This window comes from Numenius arquata, chromosome 6, assembly GCF_964106895.1.
Source record: "Numenius arquata chromosome 6, bNumArq3.hap1.1, whole genome shotgun sequence".
In the NCBI taxonomy this organism is placed as follows: domain Eukaryota; kingdom Metazoa; phylum Chordata; class Aves; order Charadriiformes; family Scolopacidae; genus Numenius; species Numenius arquata.
Genome location: NC_133581.1, coordinates 20126980 through 20145785, shown reverse-complemented (window position 1 = coordinate 20145785; position 18806 = coordinate 20126980). Strand labels below are relative to the sequence as shown.

The window sequence follows — 18806 nt, the reverse complement described above, 5'->3', positions numbered from 1 at the left end:
GATAGATTGCAGAATTCCGGTACAGACCAGTAAGACTGACCAGAAATGTGGAAGACATGGCCTAAATAGAAGGAGAAAGATTAAATTAATTCATGAGGTTTTTTTCTGAGTCTAGAGAAAAAGAGACTTAAGTGAGATATTCTAAGATTTTAAATGGTTAATAAGGCTGCATCAAAGAGCAAAGTAATCAGAATAATGTTTTCATTGTTTAGGACAAGAAGTAACAGCTTTAGATTGCAAGAGGAAAGATTCAGGCTCAACATAGTTAATTGTCTGAGGATTGAGAGGGCTGTGACTCACTGAAATAGATTGCCTTGGAGTATTAAGTCAGTCTTTAAAAATAAAACTAAAAAGTCTGAAAAACAGCTTTCAGAAAACAGTTATTACTGGGTCAGGTGAGTGAACTGCATGACTTACTGAGATTCTTTCTGGACCAATTTTTAAAATACTAGTACTAGAGATGAGATCTGATGTGGATCACTGTAAATACCAATAAGAAAATGTGCACAATGATAGAAAATAGTCAAATAATAACATTCAAACAACAGGAATCAGATGTGTCAAGTGAATCTCTGTCTCAGTGAATATTAAAAGCTTTTCGTTTACTGACTGTTTAATTGGCAATACATCTCCCATCAGAAACAGTATTTTTATTTGTTGAGGGAGAGATCTTGAATCCTTTTGAAAAAACAATGTTTAAAGCTCAGCCAGAGTTAAGATTCTTTCTAGTTGTCTCCTTATGAATAAATGGAAATGCAGTAGCCAAAATGTTTAAAAAAATATGATTGTCTAAAGTTAGTCTGCTAAAGCTTATTATATTTTAAATATTTTTCAAGCTACGTGGTTCTCTCTAGATCTTAAGAAAGTGCATACTTAAGACATTGGGAGGTGTTGGATGCTTACAAAGAGGATTAGTTTAAGCAAGTGGGGGGGTTAGATAAATTTTATCCTTAGCACTGAGTTTCATTGCAATCAACAATGAATTATTCTTACAGTCTCTTTTCAAATATATAATAGTGACATTCATTATGACATGAAGAACTTGAATATTCTATAGACTATCTACAATTTGTGATGAAGTAAATGCGATATTAAGGTATGTTGCATTTCCCTCTATACTGTCACAGTTTAGACTGTACATTCTTTGAGAGAGAAATCGTATGTCTCTATACAACATAAAATACAGTGGAACAAGAATCTGAAGATGCCTTGGAGGGGCTTTAAAAAGCAACTTCTACGCTTCCAGAGAAAGCAATTAAATGAACTTCCTAAGCTATATAGGCACAAGAAGGGGCATCAGTAGCTATGTTTTTCCTGGAAAAATTAGGCATGTTCACCAGCATTATTATTTTAACTGAGCTTATTGTGCAAGTTGAAGAGAACAAAAAGGGCATTTGGACTTCTTAAACAGGGATGCATATGGAGAAATGAAACTTAATTACCTGAGAATAACTGGAATTCTTTAAGATGTTTTATCTATAGTGATTCTATTACCTAACTTTCATTCTTTATTGGTATGAAACCCTAGCTGGATTACCTATATTAGTGTAGGACCTGAAGAACAGTTGAGCCATCCTTTATTCCCTCGCTTTAGGGAGGGTATAAGAGTGTCCATGAGGCATACAGCATGGACCCTGTTGTCTAGAGGTTAATAGTGGGACTAACGTGGTTAAGCGTCCTAACAAATCAACTGTAATGTAAAAAGCTTATTTGTTTAGATGTAGTATTTTTTTCATGCTTCTGATAAGTCATTCCTTATACAAATTAAAAATATTTATTTTAAGATTTTTAGCACGAATGTAGAAAAGGAAGTCAGCACGTGAAAACAGCAAGGGAATAAATAGTAAGTTTATTCTGTTTTCTGGTATATTACTATAGGCTGGTATATATCACATGTAAAATTTTAGGCAAGCAGCCATCTGCTGCGGCAATAGTAAACTATTGAATTAGATCGCACATTACTGATATGCTCCATTATTTTAATGGATCTAATCTATTTGGAATGTTACTTATTCAGAAGAATGTAACAAACGTAATGTCTCCTGAAGTCTGGCAGTCTTCCTAAGAAATGACAACTCTGAGTATGGGTTCTGCCTAATTCTAATCACATTGACATCGAGATAGCTGGCAGCCTTCAAAAATATCTAAAGGGATAATCTAGAAATGGAAGAATCTGCTGATCTTCAAATTGTATCATATGAAAGGACAGAATAAGGCATAGTATTTCCAGAACAGAAGTTTAATTTGATCATGATTAGACAAAGGGTTTGAATTATGAGCCAGTGCCAAAAAAACACCTCAGACATCTAGCTGCTATGAAAGTGTAGGTCTGTACCTTCACAGACCAATTTATACTGAGAGTTTACCTTCCAAACTTTTCCTGAATAGTCCACTGTACTTGGCTGTGTTATCTTGTGTTTCCATCATTCCATCTGTCTTACCCAAAGATAAATTCCAATCTGGCATCTTCACCATTATGATTTTTTTTCTTCCCTGTTTTTTCTTAAACCTTATATTTTCCCATCCAATGCATTGTTGCAAAATTTACATAACACTATTTTCACCCCTTTTTCAAAGTGATTTGACTGTCTTTTATTGTGTTCTCTCTGAACTTGCTACTTTTCAGGTGAATGTGCTATCTTAACGACATCATCTACCTCATCTACTCACTAGTGCTTGTACGAACAGGCTCAATTCAAGCTAAAAAAAATTGCAGATTGATAGTTTATTTTCACTGTTTGGACAGCCTGCATCAGCATTAGATTCAGAATCTAATTCTGTGTAGCAGAACAACATACTAAATCAAGAAAAGACGTGCTTGCTGTGTGAGCTCAGGCTGCTTTAACACCTGAACAGCTGTCAGAAGTTCGGAGTTCAGAGAGAACAGTAAATTTTATAAGCTGGTGATTGAGACAGGAGGGACTTCTGTAACCTTACATTGTTTACTTCTCATGCTGAAGACAGTGCAAATAGAACCAGCACACAGGAGAAAGGTCTGATAAGTGATTTTAAAATTTCTGTAACAATTCAGGAATAACTCTCCTCACTCCTAGTTATATGCCTGATTCTTCATCTAAAGCTGTTCATAATATTCACCTGGTTCCTAATTTAAAGATATTTCACCTTGACTTCTATTTATATTCTTGTCTACTAACTGAAGAGATCTTTTATTAACTTGTTCTCTGATTAGGTAGCTGTAGACTGTAATCAAGTCACTTGGTAAACCAAGCAAATTAATTGTCTTCAATGTGTCACTAGCTAGTATGTTCTACAGTACATTTCTGTGGTGTATATTCTGGAGACATGCTTGAGCCTCCAACTTGCCCAAATATTTTCTAACAGTGCCAGTGTGTCACCAAGTCTGAAATAAGAAATCATTTAGAAATGGAAGTATGTTAGCTTGGACATGGTGCTTCCCTGATACGATGACATACTATTTGGTAAGCTCATAAATCAGTAGAAGTATCTTGCAGCAATCCTGAGTATATATTATAAACATAGTCTTTTTTACGGTTTTATAGGAACACTACCATTTTTTAAAATGCTCCTTCAGTTATAGACAACAGGATACAGTATTCAAGGGATGCTTGTGCCAGCACCAAATGCAAATACAGCTTCTGTATACTCACTCAATATTCTATCAGCACAAGATCTTTTGGCCGCACAGTTAAAGTTCATGTTTAACTAACAACCCACTATGAATCCCAAGCTCTTTTAGAATTACAGCTTTTCAATATAGATTTCCCTCATCTTATGCCTGTTTTCTGTGTCATTGGCTCATAGACATCTGAATTTATATTTGGACATGTCCAAAAAGGCCAGAGTCCAGAAGGAAAGACCTTCCTTCTATTGATATTGGATCTGGCCCACAGGAGGTCAAAAACATACCCTGTGAAATTAATAGATTGTAGCGCGAGTGTATGAAATGAATGTAAATCAACTGAATTCTTTTCAGGATTACAATTTTATAACTTCTGCAACATTACTAGAAAATAGAGTGATCTTATATTGGAAGCGCAATGATGATGCTTAAGGAGGGACCACCAGAAAAAAAGCAGAAAGATCCGTGACTTCACTTCAGGCTCTGGTCAAGTCTAGTTAAAGGCAAGGAACGTATGGAGAAAGATGCTGAGTTATCACTGAATAGAGGCAATGCTAAATTCCTGCTGCACGTCAGATCATCCTTGTGCAGTACAGTTATCATCAATACTGCCTACATTGTGGCTGCAGAATTGTTCTCCCGCTTGGAGTACATTGAAATTTCCTTTGCAAGAAAACCTGGTGCGGGGAAAAGAGAGACGTGCACATCTATTCAGCAATTTTGCTGTCAGTAGGAAGAAGGAAGGGGAATGAGTCCACAAGCACACAGAATGGTTGTTAAGAGGAGGCTGGGTTAAGAAGCAGAGAAAAAAGTTGAAGTGGATTTTTTACCAGGACAAACTAGAAAAAAGAATGATTCAAAACTGTACAGGGATTGAAAGCAGCAAAGGCAAGTTGAATATGCATTTTTAGCTATATTTACAGCAAAAAGTCTTTCACTGCCTTTGGGAATGGCAGTGGAGTTATAGAGAAGGTAAGTGAAAGTTTCTTGTTGTGGTTGTGATACACCTGTACGTGGAAACAGTGCTTCCAGTTCTAAACTATCAGTATGAATTGAAAGAGGTAACTCTGCAAAAGATAAAAATGAGAGAATTATAAATACTGGAGGGAATAAAACTTAAGAAAACAGTGAAACCAAGAGTCCAATAAATAGCAAAACCAAGAGCTCAATAAATTGCATTAATATACAGAAAAGGAGAGGTTACAACTTAAATTTCAAGAAATGCTTCCATCAGTATCTGGACATGTTGTTTTAATCCAAAGCACTTAAAGCCAGATAGGAAAAACTTCTGCAAATGGGAATGATCTTACCTCAACACATTACTTAATGTCTTTTTTTATCCTTAAATTCTACAACCAGAAAAAGGTATACTGGTTATTATATCAAGATTTAATCCCCAAACTATGTTAAATAGAAGCCAGCTATGCTAGCTATTTCAGCTGTAGAAAACTATCACCTGGAAATTCTGAACATCTGGCTGGCTATTGATGTTCATTACTAATCAATCTTGATACAATGGAGAAATGCCAGAGGACTGGAAAAACTATTATTATATCAGTATTTCAAATTATTAAATTGGACCATTAGGATAATTCTGTCAGAGGCAAAATAGGGAGAAAGTGGATAGAGAATGCAACATGTAAATACAACTAATACAGATACAGATTTATAGAAAAGCCAGTTTGTCAAATGTACTTGATTGCTTAAATCAGACCGTAAGTTGGCAGATAATGGTAAAAGTTTGGACTAATATTCTGAGGCTTTTATAAGGCGTTTTGATTTAGAAACCAGAATGACATATAATCAATATGACTCATTAAATGGATTAAAGACTACCCAGGAGTTAGATCTCAAAATACCTCAGCAAAAGGGAATTATCCCTGGCCAGCTGCATTTCGAGCATAGCCCCAGCAAACACCGGGTTTTGATTTATTGTTTTTTAATCCTCCCCCCACTTCAATTAGAATTATTGGAATCGCATTTTAACCAAAGGATGTCCTAGAGTTCTTGCAACCCAGAAGGCAAGCCTAGATACTAACAACACACTGGCTGTCTGATCTAAGAGCACAGGGTGGGATATTACCATAAATCCAGATCTGTAGCACTGAACTCTTTTGATTGGGATTGCTTCATACTGAAGGCACCTAAATTTGGTAGATTCCACAATTTTTACTTAAGCATTTCACAAGCACCCAACACATACTTATGCAAGTATCCAGAAAAGCCTCAATCATGACTCCTAAGCCCCACTGTTTGCCAGTATCTTAGGAATGATTTATTCATAGCTTCATGGTGTGCCCCATGCAATCAGGCTTCTCTCCTTCCTCTCGTTTTTGAATCTTAAATCTTCTCTACAGGAAGGCAGTTATTCAGCAGGAGGAGTAGCCTGCCCACCCTCTTCACAGCACTAGGAATGTGTGTTGAGATGCTCTCTGTGGGACATGTGGGTCTGACTACCCTCAGACAGAGTAAGTAATTGAATTTAGACCTGATGTGTCTTAAGTCAATAGGCTATTATATAAGTGGACTGGTATTAGCTCTGTTTGATCTTTCTCTGTTGCTGTTTCAAAAGAAAGGAAGTATTTCTGTTTAGTAAAAACTGAAAACGCCAAGTCAGCAGAAAATCACCAGTTCCTGCCTTTGAACTTCCAAGTTGAAGCATAAGCTGTATAAAGAGCTATGTCAGCTCTGTCCTTAATTCAATCCTGTCCTTAAACAGCCGTTTGCTCAGTGTCCTGTTCTGAACCCTATTCTGAGGCCTCACTTGTCCCCACATGTTGGGGACTGAACATACCATATTTAGACTGTCGGGTTCTCCTGTAGGGCCTGCATGCATATATACTTATCTTCCAATAACCATAAAGCAAGAGCTGTCAAGAACAAAAAATGAAGCTGGCAGAAGTCAAGAGTAGCTGGTACGCCTAAAACTTGTGCTTAAAATCCATTTAAAATCTGTTTCTCCCCACCCTATTCCACTTCCAAAAAGGTCCCTTCTCTGGTTGGACTTGTGAGCAGCTTATTTTCGTGACTCGGAGTATAGCTGCATGTGACTCTGGTAACAAAACCACTGCTTTTTCAAGACTGCTTAGGCAGAGATTAATCATTACATAATGCTTTGCATTAGGAGGCAACGGAGGACGTGTCTGGAAATGCAATAAACTGGCAAAAAAGGTTGCTGTAATTGTCAGGAGATGGCAATAATTGAACACTTTGTATATGTTACTAAATGAGAAGCAAGACATAAAAGATCTTAAAAGTGAATTCACACAGTTATCTGATGCATTAGAAAATTATGACCAAATGGGAAGACAGGGCAAGGAGAAGGGAGGCTTAAAATACTTTAACAGACAATGTGCTTGTCAAGGCTGGAAAAGATAGTTTATTCTGAGTTACAGAAATTTAAATAGATACCTTTAAAACCTTTTTAGCTATGTAATTTTAATGGAAAATTATAAAGAACAGCTTAGCTGGAATAATGTAAATGAGATTTCTACAGATGAATCTGAGTATAAACATTTTGAGCCATATTCTCCATGTTTATAAAAATACCCTTTCAAAGTAAAATGGCTTGTAAAGTAATTAAATATTTAAAAACTGTATCAGAAGTTAGATTCAAAACAGACTTCTGGAGTGGAAACATCAACTTTAAACACAGGTTGTGTTTCTCATTTTTGGTTGAGTTTTTTTTGTGAAAACCAAGTAAAAAAAAACTTAACTATTAACTTGTGCACAAATGGTCAGAATTATATCTGCAATTCCTTTAAATTTTTGTTCTCCTGACATGAACACAATTAGAAATAGAAGGCAAAGTGGATCCTCAGCTGCACCTTGGAGCATTGTCCTCCACCTGACAATCTAGACCCTCCTCTTCACCGTCTTTCTGCACAGATGAGGTATGGCTGTGGTTGTAATGTCATGCCTAATCTTGGTTTGAGATCTGGAATCACGCCATGAGGAAAACACAGGTGAAATCGTTGTAGCAATGAAGTAAAAAACAAAAACATTTCCATTCGAGCTAGTTGTTCTCCAAGACAATGTCTTCTTCCTGGATTGAAAAAAAAGTTTTGAAAAGACTTCAAATGTGTTCAATTATATTTTCACTCTAGCGATAAGAATGGTCTTGTAATGAATCAGAATGACCATTCTTATCCTCTTCTGTAAGGAAGGTGGTAATTTATGGCAAGAATCAGATTTTAAAGAATTTGTCCCTCTCACTAGACAAATGCCATTGTAACTAACTCTGTCAAATTTATCTAGATAAGCTATTAGCTACTTTATCTTATCTTGAAGTGCCAATTGAGACAGAAGATGTTTTTAAAAAAGTATACGGTGAATTTCGTAATTACATCTACTGCCTATCATTATTATCTGGCAATTATTGTAACTTGGCAAGTAGAAAGATATGAAAAAGGTCTAGATAGTGCCTTTAAATAATAGTTCTCATTCCGTGTATGACTAGTTAGAGGGAGTAAATGTGGTTGTGGAAGACACAGATGAATGGATAACAACATCTGGAACTAGTAAGGTCAAACAGGCAAAAAGAAACGTAAAGAATACACGATAAAGATGGATCTCATCAAATCTAACTTTGGCCATTTAGAATGTTGTGCATCTATTCCAAGGGAATTGTCTTGCCTCGGGTCCTTCTATTATTTGGAAAAAGAGTATCCCTATGTAAACCAAGTCACCCTCCACGCAAGACTGTCTTTCTATGGGCTGTGGAGGTAGCCCTGGCCATTAGCTTAAATAGAACACTTGATTTTTAGGTTGATAGTCATATGTAAGGTAAATTATCCCCTCCTACAGACATCAAAAGACAAATCCATAATGACTTAGGACTGCCAGAATATTTTCTCAGGACAGAATGCAGTGCTACATGCCGACACTCAAGCTAGTTCTGAATAAAATCTGCAATTTCTAGTGCTAATCCAAATGCCGAAATTTGAAAGCTGGTTGTGAAAATCCCCTGTATGTCATGAATTTAGCAGCAAATGACTATTAATTGTGAAATGAATAACACTTATGTACTGCAATGACATAAAATGTATAGACTCTTCAAAAAAGATATTGTGCTTTTTTGTTAGTTTATATAATGAGCTTATCTACATACATGTTTTAGCATAATATCTTTTATGTCCAGAGTGCATTACATTGAATATCTTTAAAATAGCTGTTCCATCAGAACCGTGGATATTTTATATCATTCTATCCATTCCTGATTTATTTCCAACACTTATATGTTACACATTTCTAGATTTATGAAAAGGAACAGTGGAAGGAGTCACTCTTACCTAGAGAAAATGGAATAAATGCCTCTTTCTTGACAAACTGCCCGCTGCTGTCCAAAAATCTCTCAGGAAAAAACACTTCTGGGTTGCTCCAGTATTTTTCATCAAAATGAACTGAGTAGAGGTTTGTAATGACTGTAGTGCCTTCAGGAATAGAGTAACCACGCACAATGGTATCTTTGGAAGTCGCATGAAAAATACCTAGTGGAGCTATATTACAGAATCTTAGAACTTCGTGTAGAACAGCCTCAGTGTACGGCATTTTGCATTTCTCTTCTAAGGCAGGCATTTTGTTTGGGCCAATGACTAAATCGATTTCTTTTTGAACTTGCCCTGTTAGGAACAGGAATAAAAGCTCATGGTTACTTTGTAATATCATTTATCTTTTAATTTAAGCTATAAAAGACATACTTTTAAAAGGATACTGAAACATAGAAAATCTTATCTAAAATATAGTAGCTTATAAGCTTTTAAATTTTGATTCTATATTCCTTATCCTGCTAGCAGGAATTAGTACTAGCATGTATGCCAGAAATCTTCATTTAATAAGTAATTATTCTCAGTAAAATTGTATTTTAACATACTTCTCTTTGCTTGTGTATATTTTTACTTCTGGAGCTCTTCAAAACTAAAGAAACAAGTGAAAGACTGAAAAGATAAAGTACATTAAATACTTGAGTGAACACAGATAACACTCAAGTCAGCCACTTGAACTTGTCTAATTCTGATATGATTCTTTAGAATTGTCACAGTGTAAAACCATTCACTCTTAAGCTGAAAATATCTGATTCAATACAGTGCAAGTTAAGAGGGACAAGAGTCTGAATTTAACGAAAAGGAACAAATTCAATCACTGTTTTTTTTTTAAGCTGTTTTTAAGATTAAGTTCACGGGTTATTTAATTAATCTCAAAGGCATTCAAACTGCCTCTTTTTTTTCCTGATACACTCTCTTTGTTGAAACTGCCAAACAGCTCCTAACTAAAACAAAGCTGGACTTTCACAATTCATGTGGAACCAATAAAGAAAATCTGGGCAATGGCAGAAAACTTCTACCAGAATCACGAGGTTTTTCAACATGACATGATAATGTTTCACGTCAAAGTAAAGAGGTGAAAAGCAGCTTTGTGAAAGTACATTCTGTGATGCAGTGGTGTATCGGTGCATTTGGACATAAAAAGTCTAAATAAATGAAAGGTAATGGTACTTTTTATTTTTATCCAGATTAACTGATTTTGAATCCAAATTCAGAAACTGAAGATATTGCAGGATCTGACCTTGTTTTAGGTGAGTGGATCCCTACAAAATCAGCCAATACATAAAAGACACAAAACTTCAAAGTTTTCTTGATCTTTATTGAAAAACAGTACCTTGGTCAGATATTAACACAAGAACATCCTTATTCCTTCTCTATTAAGATATGAATATTGTTCGTGAGCCAGGACAGACTGATCAGAAACTTTGATTTAAGTGGACTTTTTTGCATTTGGGCTTTTTATATAACGTAAAGCATAAATATATCGTATTGACTAATTACAGAATCACAGAATGATATGGGGTTGGAAGGGACCTCTGGAGATCATTTAGTCCAACCCCCTGCCAGAGCAGGTCCACCTAGAGCAGGTTGCACATGAACGCGTCCAGGCGGGTTTTGAACGCCTCCAGAGATGGAGACTCCACAACGTCTCCGGGCAGCCTGTTCTAGTGCTCTGCCATCCTCAAAGTAAAGTTCCTCCTCATGTTTAGATGGAATTTCCTATGTTCAAGTTTGTGTCCGTTACCTCTTGTGCTGTCACTGGGCACCACTTCGAAAAGGCTGGCCCCATCCTCTTGACACCCACCCTTTAGGTATTTATAGGCATTGATCAGATCTCCCCTCAGTCTTCTCCAGGCTAAAAAGACCCACGTACCTCAGCCTTTCCTCATGAGAGAGATGTTCTAGTCCCCTAATCATTTTTATAGCTGTAAATGCCTCCTTAAACTGAAGTACCTATAAAATCAGATTCTAATTTTTTCATTTTATGAAATGTTTTTCTTTTTTGGTAGATTGTCTTATTATACTGTGTAAAGTACACAGATGAATCAGTGGAACTCAGAAGCATAAAAGCAACGTTTGCTTTTTTTAAACCCATTTGTTTTAAATGGTCTGAAATGTGCTGACTGGTTAAAAATAGCAATTGCAATTTTAAGCTTCCACAAAAAAAGTTATTGGCTGTACTTACTGAGCTGAAGCTACATAATTTTAACAACTTTGAGGGACATACTTAAGAGAAATAGCAACTCAAATCCTGTTAGAACCTGCATTTAATCCTATGCTAGAATAAAGTTTTCCTATTTTTTAATCTTTAATCAGTTTCCTCATGTTCCATTAATTAATCAACTAACTAAAATAGTTGAGTAAATGAAAATAAGAAAGTATGTAAGAGGTTATGGCTCTCAAGAGATATTTGAGCAAACTTTGGTTCTGCTTTCTTAGCCAAATATTTTAAGCAGCTCAGTGAATATGGGACTTAAAAATAATGATAATAGCCGCAACAAAAGAGCTTCAGCATCAACTTCTTTATTTAATCTGAATGATTTTCACTGTTTATGGCATGTCAGGTCTTGACATATATTATCATCATATTTTGATTTTCATTGTTTTCAAGTAAAGCTGTATTTACCTTCAACATAAATATAAATTTTGATCTCCAATTTTAAACTAATAATTAATTTTTGTCCACCCAGTTTAAATTAAAAATTGTTCTAGCTGAGAAAAATCAGAAGGTATAGAGTCATGCACCTACTACCATAAGAATAAAATATAATCTTTCAGACATAAAGATATCTATGCAGAACTTCAGATCTCAAGAGCCTTATAGTTACGGGTAGTGATGTTAACCCCATTCTGAAATGATGATGATCGCCAAATTGACATTGCACCAATATTCTTTGACCAAAGTATCAATAGTAACTTTCCAAGTTATCTAAGCTGCTCGTTCTCCAAATACTGAAAGCTGAACTACGCACTGCTAAGGTTTCCATTGCTAAGTGGAGGCAGTAAAACAAGAAACGTAACTGTTCACTTCTAAGATCCAAACTTCTACACAAAGTGCCTGGGCTGACATTCAAACATCTATTGCTGTCTTTTCATTTTTAAATTCTATTTTTGTTCTTCCAAAAGTATAAATATAAATGTCTATAATAGATAAATCTATTGTGAACTGACACACTTAAGGATATAAAGAAATTGTACCTAGACTGAACCACAGCCTGATTTACGGTTTTGCTGATGTTTTCATGTTTTTAATTTTTTTATTAATTTCATATTTATTTGCATTTGCTTACTAGTTGTAAACTATATAGATTAGTACATCTACCAACCAATATAATGCATCACAACACTAAACTTAAACATATTAAAAATACTTTATTAAAACTATTAAAGCTTCATAAAAATGTATTTACGAAATAACATGCTAAAATTTTATCATCATACTTGACTTTTGATATACTCTTCACCTGCATATAAAATAAGCTTTTCACATCTGTCCATAGTATATTTGATAAATGATACAATAGAATAATATTTACAGACCTTCCTTTTTGGTTACAACTGTGGATAACTGCACCACTTTCAAAAAGCATTTTAAATTTGCAATAGGAAAGTGTGTCAGTTCCTCAAATGTCAAAGTTCTTACCTTGAATGTTTGGATAAAGTGCCATAAATAACACTGCCCATCTTAAAACATTTGTTGTGGTTTCTGTGCCAGCTATGATGAGTTCTCCAACAGAGAAAATTAGGTTTTCTCTTGAATATGTAGATTCTGGATCATTTTCATTGCAATCCATCTCATCTAGATATGCATCTACAAAATGTCGAGGTGACTGTGGTTTTCTATTTTCAGAGGCACGTTCAATAAGCTCATGAAGAAAGTCATAGACTTCAGCTGCATTTTTAAACAGCTGCTGGTGTTTCCCAAATGGCAAGATACCAATCCAAGGAAAAGCATTATATAAAAATACAGAAGCACTAGCAGCTAATTCAATATTTTCACTAAAAATCTCAATCATGTGCTGAAATTCAGTATCTTCATATGTAAAACGTTCTCCAAAAATAATCAAATTAGTAATGTTTGAAACAGCATTTGTTATCAAGTGCTTAAGATCAAATGGTCTGCCTTTGTATGTATCAATGGCATCAAGAAAAAACATAGATTCTTCTGAAATTTTGTGCTCAAAGGACCTTTGACCATATCCAAAAATTCGAAAGGTATTTACAGCTAATTTGCGATGTTCTGTCCATCCTCTGCCATATTTACTGTTCAGTAAGCCTGAAAAAATATTTTGACACAGTATTTTATGCAACGCTTTATTTTTCCCCCACAAGATAATAAAATAAAAAGATAATAAAATTAGTTAACAAGACAAAAAAACGAGGCAAAAAATTACACACATCTTACTATGGAACATAGTCCAAGAGTGACAATCCTTTGCAAATAGTATCTTTAAAGAAGTATTTTATGAAAGGAGATAAAGAAGTAGAGAAAACAGCTAAAGCAAGTTTCATGTGATCACAAAAACATCTATTGGACAAACATGACATTTTTATATAAAAGACATTAGCACTTACCTCCCATGTTTGTCAGCTTCTTAAACAAGGGAAGAGACGGTCTATCTGCAAAAATTTCACTTTGATGAACAAGGCATTCTTTTACTGCATCATAGCCATTCAGTACAATAGCAGATATACCTCCAAGATCAAGACTGAAGATCTTTGGGGGGGGGGGGGGGGGCGGAGAGGAGGGAAATAATTAAAATTGTAAAATCAAAAATAAAAACCAAAATTGGTGTAAAACCAAATCTTAACAACAAATAATGAAAACAAGTAAATACAAGTAATGAGAAAGTGAAAGAACACTACACATCAATGCAAAATACAGACTTGAATAAACTTCAGTAGGGCATAACAGGTAACTAGAGGTGACACGACTGTGGCATTACACAGCAGAGTCTGTTGTGAGATGATTTACTCTGTCAAAAGATAGAGTAAATTAGCCTACACTACGTTCTGTGATTTGCTGGGCACCTAAAGTGACCAGCTCTCCAAAATAAGGACTGGGGATGCTTTCATGTATTCATTAAAAAAAATGTGAATTTGGTATGACAATGCATATTTTTCCAAAAAAAAAAAAAGTAACGTCCCTTAACATTAGTAGATATAAGTAGATACTAGTATAACTAGTAGTATAAGTAGTAATTAGTACAAGCATATACTTGCAAGTATATAATATAACTAGATATTACTAGACATAGGTATAGTTTTTATATAAGAACCAGAAATAAAGTTCATACATTGTCTACTTTCCTAATTTGCTGAGACTATTTCCACAGGAGGGAGGAAAGCTTTACTACCATATCTGCTCCTCCTCCCTGCCTTAGTAAAGGTTAATTCCAATAGCTTAATTTGATTAAGGGCACTATGAGTGAAGCTACAAGGTCATATCATGAAGACTTCCAACATGTCACTTAGTAATGGCAGACACAGAAGTGGTGTCAGTTGTGAAAACCACCAAGCTGCACCCAGTCCTCTCCATCTCTGAAGCTGGACACCAGAGTACTTTGCGCAGGCTCCCAAAGAACCAGCAGATGATAAGTGAGAGCCATGATGACAGCCAACAAATGATCGCATAGCCCAGATAGCCACATCTCCTGTTTCCAGAAGTAGCCAGCACTAGATGCTTTGGAGAAAGGTGTGATACATCCTGCAGAAGGTACATACAGGATAAACAAAATTAAAATCTTAACTGAAATTTTAAAAATTGAAACTGAGGCTAAACTAAAGATTGAAATTCTATAACCCTTTCCATATAGTTGGATTCTATGATCTTAATGGTCTTTTCCAACCTAAATGATTCTATAACTATTTTGTTTTAGCAACCTTGATAGTTTCACTGTTACAACGGCTCTTCTTTTTTATGTGGCAAGAAAACAATCCTGATCTATTTCTGCAAACCATTTGTGAGTTTTGTATACTTTGACCATTGCTTATTTATCTTTCTTCCTATGACATACGTAATTTAAAAAAAAAAAAAAAATCCCTTTAATTGTATTTTTGCAGAACCTCCCAAACCCTGATCTGCCATCCTCAAGTTCCCTCAAATTCTGCGGGACCCTTTCTGACAGCAGGTGACTAAAACTACATACAGCATTCAAGGCAAGTAGAAAGCTTAGTTTATTTGATGACACATTTTCCTTCCTATTTCCATTCTATTTGTCTATTTGCTTGAAACACATTTACATTTTTCCAGGTGTTATAAATAGTCTGGAGATGTACAGGCACACTGAATGGCTGGCCAGGGCGCTGCCACCAAAAGCTGGGTGCGTTATGTATGCGTACACATACACACTTACCAATGCTAACACCTGCCTGCCTTTCCCTCCTATATCTAGTTTAGGCTTCATTTTTATGAAGCTCGTAAGACTAGATCAGTTACTTGAAACTAGTCGATTGAAAGAAACACCTGATATACAAGAAAGTATGAAAAAAAAATCCATTCTTACATAGTTATTTCACTGAATTTCACTGAATTTTTTAGAGTTGGAAGGGACCATAAAGATCATCTAGTCCAACTCCCCTGCCGAAGCAGGATTGCCCAGAGCATGTCAGAGCATGTTACTCAGGACTGCATCCAGGCGGGTCTTGAAAATCTCCAGAGAAGGGGACTCCACAACCTCCCTGGGCAGCCTGTTCCAGGGCTCTGTCACCCTCACCGTAAAGAAGTTTCTTCTCATATTTGAGTGGAACCTCCTATGTTCCAGCTTGTGCCCGTTGCCCCTCATCCTCTCACTGGCAACCACTGAAAAGAGTCTGGCTCCCTCCTCCTTCAACCCACCCTTCAGATACTTATAAGCATTGATAAGGTCTCCCCTCAGCCTTCTCTTCTCCAGGCTAAAGAGTCCCAGCTCTCTCAGCCTTTCTTCATAAGGGAGATGCTCCAATCCTTGAATCATCCTCGTTGCCCTTCGCTGGACTCTTTCCAGTAGTTCCCTATCCCTCTTGAATTGGGGAGCCCAGAACTGGATGCAGTATTCCAGTTGTGGCCTCACCAGTGCAGAGTAGAGGGGGAGAATGACTTCCCTTGACCTACTAGCCACACTCTTCCCTATGCAGCCCAGGATTCCGTTGGCCTTCCTGGCCACAAGAGCACACTGCTTGCTCATTGTCATTTTTCTGTCTACCAGGACCCCCAGATCTTTCTCTTCAGAACTTGACTCCAGCAGGTCCACACCTAACCTGTACTGGTGCCTAACATTCTTCTTCCCCAGGTGCAGGACCCTACACTTTTCCCTGTTGAACCTCATGAGGTTCTTCCTTGCCCAGCTCTCCAGCCTGTCCAGGTCTCGCTGGATGGCAGCGCGGCCCTCCGGGGTGTCAGCCACCCCTCCCAGTTTGGTGTCATCAGCAAACTTGCTGAGGATACACTCGGTCCCCTCGTCCAGGTCGCTGATGAATATGTTGAACAGGACTGGACCAAGTATTGGACCGGACCAATATTAGTTATACTAATTGATTGTAAGTAAATATTCTAAATACCCACTGACGGTCCTTTGAAGCAAGATATTTACAGTGAAAACGTTGGATTATCCAAGTGTCTATTTGGTTGTTAAAATTTTGTTCATTTTAAGACCTTTTGGCATGTCCAAGATTTCTGGATGTGAAACAAGCGCGTTACTTCTATTTGCGGCAGGACACCAGTTTGAATATCGTACCAAAAACCCAACAGGTAACGCCAGGGAAGCAGAGGGCTGCTCCCCGCCCCTGCCCACCCAGAGCGGGAGCTCTGCCCTAAGAGAGGCGAGAAACTCCTCTCTGCCGCCGCTCTGTGCCTGCTCCCAGGGGAAGGGCGGACCGCAGCACCGGCTTTGCCAAAAAAACTCTTCAGCCCCAGAGTCTCGCTCTCCGGCCCCCGTTACCGAGCGGGTACCGGGCCCCTTCCGCTGCCCCCGTTAGCCGGCGGGGGTGCTCCGCCCCCGCCCCTGCTGCCTCCTCCCCGCGCCGGCGTGACCCGGGGCGACCGCCCCCGCCGTGCTGCTCTTTCCCCGCCAGGGCGCGGCCACCGACAGCCGCTCCGGGCCGGGGCCAGGCGGCGGGACCGCTCCCCGCGCTGACGGCGGGGCTCCGAGCGCCACAGCAGCCCCGGGACCGCCAGGACGGGGACAGCCCGCCCGGCTCCCTCTTCCCCAGGCTGTCCCGCCGGCAGCCCAGCCCAGCCCAGCCCGCTCCCGGGGAAGCGGCAGACGCCGCCGGAGCGGCGGTACCTGCCCGTGGATCTGGCTCTGCCGCCGCATGTAGACGTGCGGCTGCTCCGCGCCCAGGGCATGGATGTTGCCGATCAGGGGCAGCCCCGTGGGGCCGGGCGGGAAGCCGGGCGGCCGCCGCTGTTTCAGCAGCTGCCGCACCACCAGCGCCAGCAGCACCGCCGCCAGCAGCAGGAGACAGGCGCCGCCGCCCGCCGCCGCCGCGCCCGGGCCGCCCGCCGCCGGCCACATTGCCCCACACCGCCGCTTCCTCCTGCCGCCGCCGGCCCGCCGCTCTCATTGGGCGGTGGCAGCACCCCCCCGCGCTGATTGGCCCACAGGGGCTCCGCCCCTCTGCGTCAGGAGCGGGCGGAACGGCGCGAAGCGGCGGAGCCTGGCCGGGCCGGGCCGGGCCGGGGGTCGCGCGCCCGCCGGAGCCGCGGGGGTCGGGGTCTGCGCCGCCCGAGCCCGGCGCTGGGAAGGGGCTGGCCTCCGGTGGCCTGGGGGGAAGCAGAAAACGTATCTCGGTCCCCACGTGGTTTGTCTTTTTTTGACAAAAGTTGCACGCTGCAGGTTGATAAAGTGCTGAAAAATCATCACCGGCTGCGTGCTTGAACATACTTTCATACTTTGACCGTGACAACTGAGAAGAGTCACAAGCAATTATAGTCTCTGCGGAAGCAAAAATCCACAGCTTTGAGATGTCTTTTCCAGAGACAGACTTCCCCAGTCTTTCCCAGACTCTCCAGGCTCTTCGGGAGAACTCTTTGGGTCTGGAGAGCCCCGAGACAATAAATCCTGCCGTTTCCCTCTCTGTCCTTTCCAACCACAACACAGGGTATCTGACAGAATTCTGCTCGTAGGTTGGGTGGGTGGCAGCTTTGCATGTGGCGAAGCTGTAATTCCTTGTATTGCGTCTGGCTCTCAGGAATGCCAGGGGGCTGCAGTGGGCACCGAGAAAGGGCCTGGTGTTCCCGCGCTGGCGGGCAGCTGAACACAGAAGAAAATGTCCCCAATTCACGTGACCAAGCAGCAAGGAAATCAGAAACATGACGTGCAAGGGCGATGGTTACTCAGCGGGACGATGCCTCAGGGAAGAGGGCTTGAGTAGCTGAAGAGGGTCATTTACTGCAGAGCTAAGAAATGTGACATCCTGCTAAAATACTTCAAAAAAACTCCGCTTTGTTTCCACTCGCGCTGTTTTACAAGCAATTTTAGGCATAAAAGAAGCATTCCTGCCCTGTTAAAATTTCCATGCTACGTGTTTGCAGCTTGAGATTTTTCTTTTGTTGAACTCAACTGAATATCTCTCTACATAGACTCATAAGAAGGTTTTTAAGATCCAAACTGGTGAAGAATTTATGCAGATGAACTTTGTTAATAACCCGACCGATCAAAATGCGCTAAGTACTTTATAATCTAACCATTGAATGTTTAATTCTCAGTACATTCTTGTGATGGGACATCCTGCTTTCAATGTGGTGATACTGACCTGAGAGTACGTGGCACAAAAGCTCAGGAGGGCCCCAGATGTTGCTCAGAAGTCGGGTGGTCCAAGAACTCAAACACAGCAAAGGCCATTGCTTTGAGAGAGCAGAGAGGAGTTAAGAGCTATGAGTACAACAGAGAAACAAGGAG

General features: G+C 39.2%; 1 protein-coding gene across 1 annotated transcript; it reads right to left on the bottom strand.

The window, feature by feature from the left end:
- Window positions 1-6955: 6955 nt before the first annotated feature.
- CYP2R1 (cytochrome P450 family 2 subfamily R member 1) lies at window positions 6956-17420 on the bottom strand. Its single transcript, XM_074148851.1, has 5 exons — window positions 17190-17420; window positions 13501-13642; window positions 12569-13201; window positions 8893-9222; window positions 6956-7646 (listed from the first exon to the last, which is right to left on the bottom strand). The coding sequence occupies exons 1-5, from the start codon at window positions 17418-17420 to the stop codon at window positions 7471-7473; spliced, it is 1512 nt and encodes a 503-aa protein (XP_074004952.1). The 3' UTR covers window positions 6956-7470.
- Window positions 17421-18806: the final 1386 nt, after the last annotated feature.